This window comes from Asterias rubens, chromosome 3 (genome assembly GCF_902459465.1).
Source record: "Asterias rubens chromosome 3, eAstRub1.3, whole genome shotgun sequence".
Classification (NCBI taxonomy): domain Eukaryota; kingdom Metazoa; phylum Echinodermata; class Asteroidea; order Forcipulatida; family Asteriidae; genus Asterias; species Asterias rubens.
The window spans coordinates 7,583,214-7,598,832 of NC_047064.1; the positions used below are offsets into that span (position 1 = coordinate 7,583,214).

The window sequence follows — 15,619 nt, forward strand, 5'->3', positions numbered from 1 at the left end:
GACCTATGGTATCGTGATATCAATACGGCTGTCCTTCATATATAGAGACCTATCATGAAAATAAATGCTGGACTCTTTGTTTAGAATGCCAAACATGAGACAACATCTCAGAGGAGTATTTTGATGACTTACTCTCCGATTCATAAAATAATACAAAAATTGTCAATTATCAAACAATGGGGGAGGAGATGCTCTTATTCTACATTCTTGAGGCTGAGGACACAACAAAAAATGGGGAATCAAAGGGACTCCGAGGAAGTACCAAAGACCACCGGGGTATATGTCTATACACGGATGCAATATTTGAAAATGTGGGGTTGCAAAGTGTTTCAACTATATATAGGCCTACCTTCTTTTCGAAGAGCATGTTTGTATACGAAGAACATGTTTGTATACGAAGAACACAGCTTGCTCGTCTCTAAGGAGTGATTATATTCCACCATAATGTTGTACTCATAATTTTGCATCTAACATTTGAAAATTGTAATGAAGATTCAGTAGTTGATTAATTTACATTTATCGTTCTTTCTTCCTTTCTTGAATACAGGGTGTGACTGTTCAACTAAAAGCGTCAGAAAGTACTTGTGTTCATTGGGTACCGGTGAGCTCTCTAATTATTCTAAAGCGTATTTTTTAATTAAGGGAATAACCTGCGGGCTTAACTTCAAATTAGCTTCATGATTGTTTTAACTCCCCCCCCCCCCTCGCCGCCCACATGTAGCACTAGTACCGTCTGTGCGGCACCATAATGTAGCCCGAGCCCTAAATGTAGCCTGACCTAAATGTAGCCCCAAACATGTCAGGCTACATTTACGGCTCGGGCTACATTATGGTGCCGCACAACCGTCGGACACACAATGGGCCATCTTTATACATACATTATGTATAAAGATGTAAGCAAAAGCCTAGAAAAAGCAATTGCTATTTGTTATGAATACGGCCCATTGACTAGATCACGCGAGACAACCCAATCTCCACCAGGAGAGAGAAACATCATTCTAAGAATGTATATACAGATTGATAATCAAAGAGGATGTAATTGCAGATTTTGATGTTATTAAACCTTATCCAATGAAGGATACAGTCTAACTCCTTCAAAATCCAACGATATGAGTTTGGTCTATTATAGGATCCCAAATCGATCCCATACAATTGTTCGTTGTCGAGCATGCCCCATTTATTCCGAATCGGCCAAATCCTTTGACTATATTTATGTCTGAGTGAGTTTTATTGAAGGACATGGTTTAATCGAAGATTTTAAAATGTTGCGTTGATAAAACATAATCATTACGAATTATTAAAGTGATATTGTATAAGACGTTTGCTGAAGCAATGCAGTATGGACATGTGTTCGAATCCAACCCGAGTGGATTCATTTACACATAACTTAAGAAAGTAGGACCTCAACCGAGTATAAAGTGTGTACACATCGATGGTTGAATGGTAAACACAGTTACAACACATGATATCGACATACTTGATTCACTTTCAGAAAGAAAGTGGAAATCACTGATTTCTTGCCACAGTTTGCCTTATGACCCTCTGGTGTAGGCAGTTGTAGGCAGTTGATCCCTGTTCTATAATTAAAGTGTAACGATATTGCGCACCACCTACTGTCGAGAACTAAGCACACAAGTCCAAGAAAGCAAGATCACATTTTAGAAGTGTGGTTTGTATTTTCTTTAGCACCATGGGATGTGAGGGGAAAAAAACCTATACAGTCGGCATCGACCGAGATCTGTCAATGGATCTGGTCAGTGAAGGTTAAATTCATTTGCTTACCACTTTACTACGTTAGGCGTATTTATACGGGCCTACATGAAAATCTGGGCCAAATTTCATATAGAGCTACTTAATCAGAAATGTTTGCTAAACAATTTGTCTGCTAAGCAGAAGTCTTGAGCATATTTTAGGATACACCAAGTGAGAATACTGGTCCTTAACAATTACCAACAAGTTTATATTGCTTTTGAACTAAGATTCGACTCACCCCTCCTCGATAATACATCTCTTCCTTGTTTGACTCCAGCCGGCTAGGGTTGCACCAAGACCGGATCTCATAGGAGGGGTGCGCCTCGGTCTGGCTGTCTGGCTTTGCTGCAAGTCATATAACTTCTCCAAACGAAATAGCCGCTTCAGTATTTTCTGGGCAAGTTTGTAAAAAACAAACACCCGACCGTACAGCGTCATGCAGTAATATCCCTCGCAGCCGAATGGTTTATTGTGCCATTTTGTGTACTGTAATTTCGAGCTGTTCCCACGGAGATAGCAGCAATTGGTTGTTCAAAAGCAGTCCTAAATTGATGTATTTTGTTGTAAATACTGCACGTTAATACAACATGGAAAGCACATTCCATTTTGCTCAATGTATTAAACAGCAAGTTGCCAACAGTTGATTTTGCTGTACTATGCCCTTGCATCCTACCAATTGTGGTTTCAAATCATTCACCTCTATTTAAGTGATGGTATAGTAAATAGAAGTGCGGAATGTACTTTTTATTCTAGTGCTGCACAAAAGAAACGAAACGACTGTCTTAAAAGACACACACATTCCAAACCAAACGGGAATACAACATTTTATATGAGCATACGGTGCAGAGCGCCAGCCAGACAGCTTTGTGATCCCTTGCTCATTATCCTTAAACCATTGCACTCTAACGCGACAGGTGGTTCACATCCCATCCTTGCCCAATGCGAGGACGAGCTATCTTATTTGTACCTTTATATAGAGAGAAATGCTAAAATTAATAATACTTATATTAACATTAATTTGTTGTAAATGATGTTATATTATTTGCATCGGGGATAAAGCATTGTTTTTACCCATACAAACAAAAACAATAATATGATTTCGCATAAGTGATATTGGCTCATTCAATGCAATAAACCTTTCCTTAAAGCCAGTGGACACTATTGGTAATTGTCAAAGACCAGTCTCCTCACTTGCTGTATCTCAACCTATGCATAAAATAACACACCTGTGAAAATTTGAGCTCGATTGGTCGTCGGAGTTGCGAGATAACTAAGAAAGAAAAAACACCATTGTCAAACGAAATTGTGTGCTTTCAGATGCTTGATTTTGAGACCTCAAATTCTAAACTTGAGGTCTCGAAATCAAATTCGTGGAAAATTACTTCTTTCTCGAAAAATTGTCACTTCAGAGGGAGCCTTTTCTCACAATGTTTTATACTATCAACCTCTCACCATTACTTGTTACCAAGGGGGGTTTTATGCTAATAATTATTTTGAGTAATTACCAATAGTGTCCACTGCCTTTAAAGACACTAGACAGTATTGGTAACTACCAAACATAATTGTAATATCATTAAAACTTACTTGGTAAACGAGCAATGGGGAGCTGTTGATAAAATAGTGTGACGAACGGCTCCCTCCGAAGAACGTAGTTTTTGAGAAGGAGGTAAAGTCTCACTAAAATAAAAGAAATCTGAAGCCCTTTATTATGCATCTGAAAGCACACACGGTAATACAACAAGGGTTTTTTCTTTTTTCTTTTTCTTTTACTGTTCTCTTGCAAATTCGGTGACCAAATGAGCCCAAATTGTCACAGGGTTGGTATTTTATTCATATGTTTGGATTCACCAAGAATACTGTTTTTTTGACAAGTATTACCAAACGTGCCCAGTGTCTTTTAAAATGAACTTGATGTTCATTGTTTTTGACATTAAAGGGCGTGGTACTTTTTGTTGTTAGACACAAAACACAATGTCCACAGATTCACATTAGGGTTTGATAACAATGGTGGTAGAAAGCTTACCTTAAAATAATACTTATTGAGGTGCTGTAGTTTTTGAGAAATATGTAAAACAAGTCACACAAATAGTTTTTTCGTCTCCAAAGACGAACATTATTTTAGCATGTAAAACGCATTTTCGTAACATTATTTTACTACTCATTAAATTCTCAACAACTACAGCACTTCAGCCAGCAATATTTTAAGGAAAGCCTTGTTTAATATATCATTATCTTAAAACTGTGTAAGTTTAATGTAAATTTGTGAACATTTCTGCTTTTTGTTACAAAAAGTACCAAAATCCTTCAAAGAGGAAATAATACCAGCTTATGCTTTTCTAATGAATTCCTTCTCAATCACATTAGGTCGATGTACACGCCCAATGGTACAACAAGCTCAAGAAAGATGCCTTCTAAGATGTAAGTGGAGTAAAAACAATATTTGTAGCATTGTAGTCTTAGGGCTTTGTCACACAAAGCGATTTTTACCAGCAACTTTGTTTCTTTAGACAACCAACTGCAATGTATGCTAATAATAATAATATCGAAGTCTTATATAGCGCAGGTATCTACCAAACAAGGTACTCAAGGCGCTGAGTATATACAAACTTTCAGAGAGATAGGTTATTGCAGTGATTAATTCTGAGCCCAATTATTTAGCACATTATAAGGGCCTTGTAGCGCATAGATCCACCAATAATTGGGGTTAAAGGCGCTGAAGAAAAAGACAGGTTTATAAAAAGTTGGTATGTATTACTGGCCCGATTAAAACCATGTTGTTACAAAATTCCAGCATCTATGTCTTCATCAACTTTCTACACATCGCCAAATGTGACCACCTATCAACTAAACTCGCTGGGGTATTTATGAATAAATCTTAAGAAAACAAATCATTTTGTCACTGCAGGTTTTGTGATTTTGAGTTGATAACAAAAATAATTTGATCTTAGAAATTTAGTGGCGTCTTCATACTGCCGAAATAATATTATTAAAATGTTATGTTGTACAAAAGAGATGCAATTTATGAAATAACATTAATTTTACGAACATTAATCATAAGTAAATTTGTCTGAGTGGAAAAAGCCCTAAAACATTCAAGGTCAAATTGTTATTAGGTTAGTTTTCCATCAATTAATTTTTGTTCAACTCTTCTTGCCCAGGAGTGAACAAACTCCCAACTGCCATTTGGGAATCGTAAAGTCCTTTTAAGGACTTTTTCCAAGTTGATTTCTTTCTAGTGCACTATGATCTTTATGGAATAGCGCATTATAGATTTTAATTGTTATGTTATGTTATGTAACGTTATGTTTTTATTCTCTTCGCAGGTAAACGCACGGATCCAGCAGAAAACCAACCTAATTGGCAACAATCGTCCACAAGAAAAGAAGACAAGGTTAGTTGAATATCACGAAAGACAAGTTCTCAAAAGAACATAGGCACTTTTCGAAACCACGGCTTCGGCTTTTGATTCGGCTTCAGGTTCCGTCTTCTCGTCTAGGCCCTGAGTGCGTATACGCAAACCAACGCGAAATTGTTTAAAACAACCGCGGGGCCAAGCTAGCTAGCCTGAGCCGAGTCTGGAGCCGAAGCCGTGGATTCGAAAAGTGCCCTCTATTTCATCTAGCAAGTATAGATATACACATGGTGTTAACACAAGCCAAAGAATATAGTATTGTTACCTCATAATGCAATGCCTCAAATTCCATATACGACAAAATTAGTGTGAAATTATTATCTTGGAAACTTGCAAACATAACAATTTTGTTCACCCACCTAGGTTTTCAAAGCGAGCGAACACCTCAACATGTGTGGTTGAAACTAGAATACTAGATAGCCAATGACGCAGGTTTAAACGGTTCATAAGTTTAAAAAAAAAAAAAAAAAAAACATCAAAACTTTAAATTGTTCTTTGCAATATCACAACCTGCTTATTGGTTAAGCTTTCGCAACGTTTCAGTTGGCAAAAAGCACGGAAGGTCGTCGCCAAAGAAACCCCCAAAGTACCCCAACAATTTACCAGAAAGGAAAATCAAAACAAAAAAATCCTCATGCACATCCTTATCTTTGACAGTTACCAATAGTGTCCACTGCCTTTAAACAAATAAGTTGTATTAAACTTATCAATGGAAAGTCATCCAAGTTGTCCAATTTGATTCTTGAAACAGATTCGTCAGTTAAGGAGGTGATTTGTACAAGTTATTTTGGTTGAAGGAAAAAATTAAAACACACATGGTCAACAAAATGAAAGGATTACACCCATTATGTTTCGACACCCCTAGTACAGTTTCCTAACCCTAATCATAAGCCCAACTCTAACCGTAGACCTTACCTTAGCGTGACTCGTCAGGGGATTTTACAACACAGGGTGTCAAAATAATAGAACTACCGCTATTTTTCACGGTTTGTTAATCCTTGGGCTGTGTTTTTTTAAATGAGGTTTTTTAATTGAGATATTACTTTTTGTTGTTGTTCATTTATACCAGCAGTGGAGTGACGTAACCGAGCTACAAAGTGGAGATTCCCAGTGTTTATTTGACGACGTCTACCGTACCTTCACGCCTGTCTGGCAAGAAAGAATCATCAAGGTTAGTTATGAATAGATTACTTTATGTTAAGGAGAATGGACGAGAAAGTGTAGATTCGTGAATAGAGCATACGAGCCGAAGGCGAGTACATTGTATTCACGAATCTACACTTTAGAGTCTATACTCTAATTTTTTTTTCCCCATGTTTATATGTAGCTGTTTTAAATGATTTGATTTTCTCAATCTTATTTCGTTTGTGTTTCCGAACGACGGTTGGTCACATTGATTTTATAATTACTTAACAAAATATATAGGCCTACCTTAGTGCTTGCAACTTTATCGGGTACAACGTCATTTTGCTCAACTAAATGTAAATTGTGTTCCTAAAGTGATTTTCCTAAGCTGGGAAATGTTATTGTAAACTGGAACAACATATTTTCAGCTGTGTTCAACTAATTTTCAAGTTCAACTATTTACTTAAAATGAATCTACACCAAACTGTAGCTAATGTTACGAATCTGTAACGAAAGTGTAGATTTGCAAAAAATAATCTCCACTTTAAACAATAGAGTGACGTCACAGAAATAGTTTTAAAATTAAAGTGGCTTCTTTATAGTTATGGCGCGCATATCCGTCACTCATTTCTGCATTTGAAAACAAGATTTTCGGGCTTCTAAAAATGCCCAATATTGCTCCGTAATCATTACATTGTATTTGATCATTTCGTTTTCATTAACTATTTCATTAACCCGTCCTTGACTGTCCTATGCTTAACTAATTGTACTTAATTGGTTTATTATTCTTTTTGTTCAAAAAAAATGGAAATAAAAGTTGATTGAATTGAAAGTTGAAAATGAATTTAAGAAGCTCTTTTGTTCTTGTATACATTAACTGAAGTATATTGCTCCCAAAAAAAATGTACACTTTTTGTGGGCGAGGCAACAAAAGCTTCACTTATTTTGTTATTAATTAATGTATAGATGAACAAATAGTAAAAAAAAAAAAGTAAATTTCTCCCCATCATATATTATTCGTTTACTCTTTTTTTGGCAGAGAAATGCATCATGTTTGTGTTATTTATTCATATAGATGAACAACTTTTATATACATTGTCAAAAGTATATTGCTCCACATCATTATACGCGTTTACTCCTTTTGTGCGAGAGGCAATAAATGCATCACTTTTTCGTTGTTAATTCATGTTGTATAGAAAAAGAAAAAATAATTCAGCGAAACACTCGTCGTTGAATGATGAAGCTTCATGTGGAGGGATAACAGACACAACACTCCATCAATGTCGAGGGCTTCAATGGGCCACAAGGTGCAATTTAGCACCAATTGATATGTAAAATAGATGTGGATTCTGTCTCTCTCTTTTGGTTCGGAGAGGGCTGAGAATTTGCGGCCCATTGGATGTGATATCAACCTAATTAGTGCCACGATGGATGATTGAAGAATAACGCATTTTTTAATCGAGCGTGACAAATTGTGCCTTCGGAGAGTCCCTGAGGTTCAACGTCAAAAAAGGACACAAAGGGACTTTATTGGGAGCTGTGTACAAAGAGAGCATCAGAATATTGACTGTTGGAGCGTCTGTTTATTTTCCCCATGTGACAGTTTAAAGGCACTGGGCACATTTTGGTAATGCTCAACGACTAGGAATCCCACTTTGTGTAACCCAACATATACATAAAATAACAAGTTATTATGTGAACATTTGGGCTTTATTGGTCATCGAAGTTGCAGGAGAGTAATGACAGAAAAACATTTTGTTTCACAATAGTGCTTTCAGATGTCCGAAAAAAGTTTCAAGCCTGAAGTCTTTTTTCAAAATCAAATAATTTCAGCGAGAAATTACCTCTTTCTAAAAACAAAATACGATACTCTAGAGGTAATCAATTCTCACCATGTTATTTCACCATAATAGTAAGGGTATTATAGCGTCTTATGCCAGGGCTCAAGGCGAAAGCGAAATAAAAAACATTATTTTCAGAAGCAAAACTAATTATACAACCAACTGTTTCCAAACCATATATAAGAACAATTAGAATAAAAACTTAAAGAAAGCAACTCCATTGCTCTTTGCCAAATAAGTTGTTATGCTGATATATATATTTATTTTGTAATACTACCAAAAAGTGTCCAGTGCTTTTCAAGTCACCATTGAAGTGTTAGATCACACCCGATCATTATTAGTCTGCTTCGTCTATCGTGTACAAGGCCTTCCCTTTGATTCCTCTAAAAAGGCAATATACATCAGATAGTTTTTAGCTGTTCAACTGTTTTGTTTTATATCTTGTAATGACGCATACTTTAGCTTTATGTTTACAAAAAATACACACATAAAAAAGGCGGGGATAAACCCCTTTTGGTCAGTTAGGAGTTGATTCACGGATCATTTTACGAAACGATGTTTACAAAAAATAGTCAAGAGATTATAATCAAAACTCATTGCCACAAATTAATTTACAGCACACAACACGTTGGTGTCGTCATATCCTCAGCTAAACAAACATAGAGATGTTCCTTGACACCAAGTTCAGTCAACTCCGGCATAGATTTCATGTTAATCCAGCGAGAAGATATAAAAAAAATTATAACCCAAGGTTTTGCTTTCCTCCCCCGCCATAGCCGCGAATTAATTGGAGCGAAAAAAATGTCGCGCGAGTTGCCGTGACGTCTCTGATTAGCTTCCTGGTTCGAACGATTGCGCGTGGGTCATATCACACAATCCATACAATGTGAGAGCTATCTGTGTATCTATTTGTCAAATTTAGAGCTTTGGTCTTGTACTGATAGCGTTTGTATACAATGAAGTCATAGCAACACTGCATCACATGCAACACAAACTAATACTTATTAAAGAGACTTGCATTGCGCACATACCTGTACCCTGATGGGTGTTCAGGGAGCAATAAACCCCCAAAAAACAAAACGAAAGAAAAACAAACACAACAATCATTGTAAATCTGTGAGATAAGTTTTGGTAGAGATTTGAATTTTATGGACAAAGGCAAGATCTAAGATTAAGTGGTAGAGAGTTCTAGTTGCGTGGCGTAGCTGGAGTTCATTTCCTATGAAACATTAACGGCTGCGTCTGTTTTGTTTTTACAAAATGGCTGACGAGTCAATATAAATCGCGCAAGCAGAGTCAACAGACACCGGTAGATTTATCGCTGTTTCCAGAGGCTAAAATGGAATCAAGTGTAGTATTTCCGAGGGGTTATTGCACAAATTGATTTTCCTGGAGTGTTTGGAGTTCTCGTCTTGGGTTAACTCCCGTGACTCGTAAATGTTGATATTGTTGACATTTCCCATTGGGTACAGTTGGAGAAGTTTGTGTTCGTCTTTGTCTGATAGCTTGGCATTTTGCTTTGAAGTTGGCCATTTTGACTTTTTTTTTTAAAGGGAGCCTTTAGTCTTGTTGTTAGTCCACATGTTATTCCATAAGGTTTTTTTGAGACGGTGCTTTTATTGTTATTTTCAATACAGTGAAGACCGTTGTCAACACATGCCGACTTATATTGCAATATTTACATTTTTTGAAACAGTTTTTGGTACTTTTTGTTCGGCACAAAACACCTACCTTCACACAATGGTTTAATGATAATAATGGTAAAAAATTCCCTTAAAGTATGACTTGCTGAGATGTCAATTTTGAGAAATGGCTAAACATTTTCACGAAAACAATTTAGTCTCACGATACCCAAATTATGTTAGCACGTACAATCGTTACGGATTTGCGCGACTCTCCTAAAAACATTGCTCTGTGATTTTATATTACATACATCTTCAATCATAGTGAATAAGGATTCATTATTGCCAAACACTTGGTTTACCAAAGGTACCAAACATTTTACACGTGCCGTACAAACTGGTCATCCCGTGACCTGACATCCTAAGCTGGACCATGCCAATGTCCTAAAGGGATGGGTGGGGTCAATCAACATGAGTTGATGATTTGGTTCGGATGGTGCAAAAAAAAAAAAAAAAAAAACTGCCAGCATCCTTTGTGTACAAAATCAGTATCTCAATTGTATATGATAGATGAAACCAAATTTACTAGTTCAGCAGACAAACTAGGTTATATTAAACACAGACAACACATGAACAAGGCAACAACACACTAGATAGACAACAACTCATCCCTACGTGAATAAAAAAGGAAAACAACTCATCATCAAAAATAAAACGTGTACAACGTACCATGGGTGCGTTGCGACCAGACAAGTCACTCGCAGTCACTGACTCAACCACCACGCTCACCGAACATCTAAATTTCGAGGAACTGGTTCACATGACTGGGTTTTCCCGGTCGGGCATGCGTGGGTAGGCCAGCCACGCTAAAAGGAAACGGCCACAGTGTTCCATTTTGGACGATTACCTCGAAATATTAGGATTCAAATCATTCTCAAGTAGTGGACAGTGTCTTGATTTGGCGGTGGATGTGTTTTACGCTCCATGTATTCTGGCCGTAGCACCTTGTAAAAGGTGCTATAAACAGAGTTGCATTTTCAAATGGGTCAGGTTAATTGAGACATAACATCCGGGTCATTAATGACGAATGAATTATTTGAAGAAGTGGTGGCTCTAAAAAAAAAAATACACGCTTTTTTTTTTTTTTTTTTTTTTAAAGCACAAAGACTATAGTTGCTTTGAATATAGTCACTAAGAATTCAGCTTGGTAGGATTCAAACCCACAACTTCGGGTTCGGATCTATCTATGTATGCATGTGACACTGTTTAATCTGAATACAGAGCTTTCTCAGACTTTGCTTTTGGCCAAACCGAAGTTACACAACTAACAAGCGTTTGTAATCACCTTCAATGCAAAAACCGGGGTGTTAAGACACTGGACACTATTGGTAATGGTCACAGACAAGTCTTCTCACTTGGTGTATTTCAACATAATGCATAAAATAACAAACCTGTAAAAACTCTCGAAGTTGTGAGATAACTATGAAAGAAAAAAAACACCATTGTCACACGAAGTTGTGTGCTTTCAGATGTTTAATTTTGAGACCTCAAAATCTAATTCTTAGGTCTCGAAATCAAACTCGTGGAAAAATTACTTCTTTCTCGAAATTTTCGTCACTTCAGTGGGAGCCGTTTCTAACAATGTTGTATACTATCAACAGCTCTCCAGTACTCGTTACCAAGTAAGGTTTGATGCTAATAATTGTTTTTAGTAATTACCAATAGTGTCCACTGCCTTTAAATTAACACCATGGGTGTTGTCACATGTAGATAACAGTATAAGAATCAAGATGATTGTACACCATGAGTTGTTAAAAATCTTAAAACACTCATTTCATTAAACAAATTATACATTGATGTTATATTAACACCCTATGATGTTAGTTTTGATTCTCTGCTATCCATGATGTCAACTGTAAAACCCAAGTTAAGACTAAGCTGTAAAAGATCCAGGTTCAGTACTCTCTGTAGACACGTATAGATATTATATCAAAATGGTTGATTATGTGTGTGTGCATGATGGATCGATACAGGGTTTTGGTTTGCGGTACAGCAGTATTATTACGGATACTTCACAAACTCGAAAGTATGATTTATGGGGACAGTATTGGCCTGCCCTCGTCTTTGTAAAGCGATCTAATAAACCGAAAAACTGCTTCATTTTTGTTGTTGCTTACGAACAAAACTGGGCCATTTTGTTGTTGTTGCTTACCGCCTTGGTTTAAAGGTGTATTGGTTGGAATGGGAAACTGACCACAAAATGGCCGTAACATGATGACTACCCAACTTATCACTGTTTGTAATGGCAATGCCACGTCTTGGAGTAGGGTTTAGTATAGGCAGAGTCTTCCCGTGTACATGTGTTATCTTCCACGTTCACAGCTTCGATTCTATTCATGACCCGACAAGCCCGTGAAGGATCGAGAGTGAACCCATGTCAGTAATAAGATCAGGCCTAAAATGTGAAGCTACTTAAGCGCAAAAGTAGCCACTAAATTAGGTTACCAGCTAAAGTATCATCTGCTTCAGTATTAAAACATACATATAATAATATATTAAAACGTGAAAGGGGTGCACGACAAGGAACAACTTTGTGGACAAACACACGTCCACACAGTGCTGAAGACTTTGCTTTTCTTAAGTCGACAAAACAAAAGAATGTCCACAGGATGTACCAGTATGCAACACAGAGATCCATTAATTTATTATTTGTGGAGGTGTGTGAGTCCACATTTCAAGTCCCTGCATCTTGCGGACCTTTTTTTATTCTCACCAGGTCCACACTTCGTCAAAGAAAATGAAAAGGAGGTCATAGCCAAGATCTAGCCTTGTCGATATACAATACATTTTTATTTCTGAAAAAACACATGAAAAAAGGAATATTCATACGTTCATGCAACACAGAGCTGGTGTATATTTGCAAGTCCATATAGTGCTTTAAGTCCCTACATCGTGTTCACCTCTTTTTCTCCTCAGGTCCAAACTTAGTACATAGGTGATGTAATACCTTTTTTCTCTTAAATGCACATGGACAAAGGACTGTTCCACCTAGGTGAATTACAGCCTTTATGCGTACGGGTGTATATGTCCAAATAGTGCTTCAAGTCCCGACAACATGTGGACCTCATTTTTTCCTCAGGTCCATACTTCGTACAACAAAAGTTTGAAAAGGAGGTCAAAGCCTATATATCTAGCCTTGATCTTTGTGTAATATTTTTGTTATTGTCTTAAAAAGAACATAAACAAAGGAATGTTCATTTACATGCAACAGAGAATTGTGTATAGGCGTGTAGGTCCACATAGTGCATTAAGTCCCTACACCTTGTGGACCTCTTTTTTTCTCTCCTCAAGTCCCCACTTCGTGTACCGAGAAAAAAAAAATGAGGTCATAGCCTAGATCTGATAGCCTTGTCCTTTGTATATCAACAAATAGTCTAACAATCTCTTCGATTTCTCGTGTTTTTTTTTTCTCTCAACAGTTACTGAAGGAGGCGGTCGCAGATTCAACCATGTAACCACGTGACCTTTCCAAAGAGAGCTCGGTTTGTATGGAGCGCCATACAAAAAACGATGGCAACAAATCGAACAAACCTGGACGACACGTGGCGATGGTTTTTATTGTAAAAACCGCTTATTATTTCAATACATCTTTTATCATTTCTATAATTAAGAACTAGTTAAATGTTGTTTGTCTCGGAACTACAATCTGACTTTTTAATCAACTTATTAATTCTTTGATTTTATCATCAAATGAGATCTCATTTAAATGAAACCCTTTTCTTTTCAAGACCTGAGTACTTTGTGTATAACTCTGGATAACGTAATTTTACCATATTGGTGTACTGTTATACAACACCACACGTGGACACTGACAAATGGAAAGGTGATGACAACGATTTTAAAGTATAGCATATCTGTCAGAATCTGTAAATTTACTAAATCAAACGCAAGTAAATTGTTTCAAATGTGAACTATTTCTGACCTCCTTTTGATAGGACATTGTCTCCTATCGATCAGGTTTTATTGATAATCAATATAATTATAAATAATAATATGTATAGTAATAATATGCGAATACAGGTATGAACAAGTTTGCCAAACAATTCAAATTGGAAGGCGCCACGGAGCCACTTAATGGAACGCATAGTCAGGGACATGCCCTTATTCAAATAGTCTGAATGTCTGACGTCACACCTCCAAGGAGTCTGAATTTGCGGCTAGGGTTACTGGTGCTGAAACGGAACACAACTTGTTAATCTAATCGTCACATTGTTTCTTTTTGAATTATCGGCTACTTTTCCCCAATTTCAAATGATAATAATATTTTGAATATCAATATTAACTTATTTCCATTGTCGTTTAGAAGGGTAGACATGGGTAGAAGTTATCGAAATATACGAATCCGGTATACGCCCTTCGCTCAACGCGTTTATTCCTTCCCACCATTTTAATTGCACTGGCTTTGTCCCGGAAAAATCGATACCGCGACCGGCTATAAAGGTGGCAATATTTATCGGCCAACATAATACGTTGATGCATTTGTAGTGAGCTATAACAATTGCACATAGAGTAAAAAAGTGCTGTATATTAGTGAGCTGCAAATTCATAACAAAGTTTTTTGTACGGACTCGCCCTTAAAGGGTCAGGTCAACAACAACAAAATGGACAAGGTAAAAACAATATATTTTCTCCCATTTCATTTCGGTCCCTCAAAACTTGATTTCGTTCCCTCAAAACTTCTGTCTGAAATAGTATTTTGAGGTAAAAAATTTTAATTCGAGATTTCAAGATACCATTTTCACGGGAAAGTATGGACACACATTTCCATATTCCCCAGATCTCCTTAAACTGTTTTACTTTTTTTCCACCTGCCCCATGTACACCATTAATTCGCAATAGAGAATATTTAAACAAACCAAAAAAGCCCCACATAATCGTGCTTAGGTCAAACTGATAAATACATGCACTTTACCACATTCCCTTTCGCTTAAAGGATTTGGATACTTTTTCAAAATGTCCATAGATTTACATTAAACTTACAGGGTTTGAAGATAATGATAGTGGAAAGCTTCCCCTTCAAATCTTACTTACTGAGGTGCTGTAGTTTTTGAGAAATGAGTAAAACAATGTCATGAAAATACGTTTGTTAATGATTAAAATAATGTTCGTCTCATGAGACGAAAATTATTTTTATGACATTGTTATACTCATTTCCCAAAAACTACCGCACCTCGGCACGTAATATTTTCAAGGAAGCTTTCTACTATCATTATCTTCAAACTGTATAAGTTTAGTGTAAATCTGTGGACATTGTGTTTTTTGTCCTACAAAAGTTACATCCACCCTTTAAGAATGCACGCACATAATTATCTCTCTTTTTTTCTAAGTGTGTACCATAGAATGCTTTTAAGGGAACTTATAACAACCCAACCAGCGCCAACGCATTGGGGTTTTAGTTCCACCACGAGCAAATAATGAATAAAGCATGTCGCATCCGTGACGCAGGCCCCACTTCAATCGTGTATGCCTGACGAATTGTCGACCTGATGGATCTTGAAATATTAAATAATATTGGATATCGTACTTGACACCAGACACTTTTATTTTCTGATCCTGGAGGGTAACCTGATACCCAACAAGATCACCTGTGAGATGACAGTTTCCCTCCTTGAACATTCATTTCCGTTGTTTTGAAAATGTATGAATACGTGTATCGTTTACGCGTCAGGCATAACTAACTTACCAGGGGATAACGGAAGAAAAACTGAGTTCAAGGGTTAGTCCTAACATAGGCCCTCTTCGAAACGACGGCTTCGGCTTTGGATTCGGCTCAGGCTAGCTTGGCCCCGCTGGTTGATTTGACATTT

General features: G+C 36.9%; 1 protein-coding gene across 1 annotated transcript; it reads left to right on the forward strand.

The window, feature by feature from the left end:
* The first annotated feature begins 552 nt into the window (after positions 1–552).
* LOC117287761 lies at positions 553–14,810 on the forward strand. Its single transcript, XM_033768266.1, has 5 exons — positions 553–601; positions 4,117–4,170; positions 5,076–5,143; positions 6,234–6,335; positions 13,232–14,810. The coding sequence occupies exons 2-5, from the start codon at positions 4,134–4,136 to the stop codon at positions 13,265–13,267; spliced, it is 243 nt and encodes an 80-aa protein (XP_033624157.1). The 5' UTR covers positions 553–601; positions 4,117–4,133; the 3' UTR covers positions 13,268–14,810.
* Positions 14,811–15,619: the final 809 nt, after the last annotated feature.

What these genes read in the sequence shown, in the direction of transcription:
- LOC117287761 (XM_033768266.1), top strand. Translation starts at nt 4,134, where the DNA reads ATGGTACAACAAGCTCAAGAAAGATGCCTTCTAAGAT. An exon ending in AGAAAGATGCCTTCTAAGAT is followed by an intron (nt 4,171 to 5,075) that starts GTAAGTGGAGTA and finishes TTCTCTTCGCAG; the next exon opens with GTAAACGCACGGATCCAGCA. An exon ending in CCACAAGAAAAGAAGACAAG is followed by an intron (nt 5,144 to 6,233) that starts GTTAGTTGAATA and finishes CATTTATACCAG; the next exon opens with CAGTGGAGTGACGTAACCGA.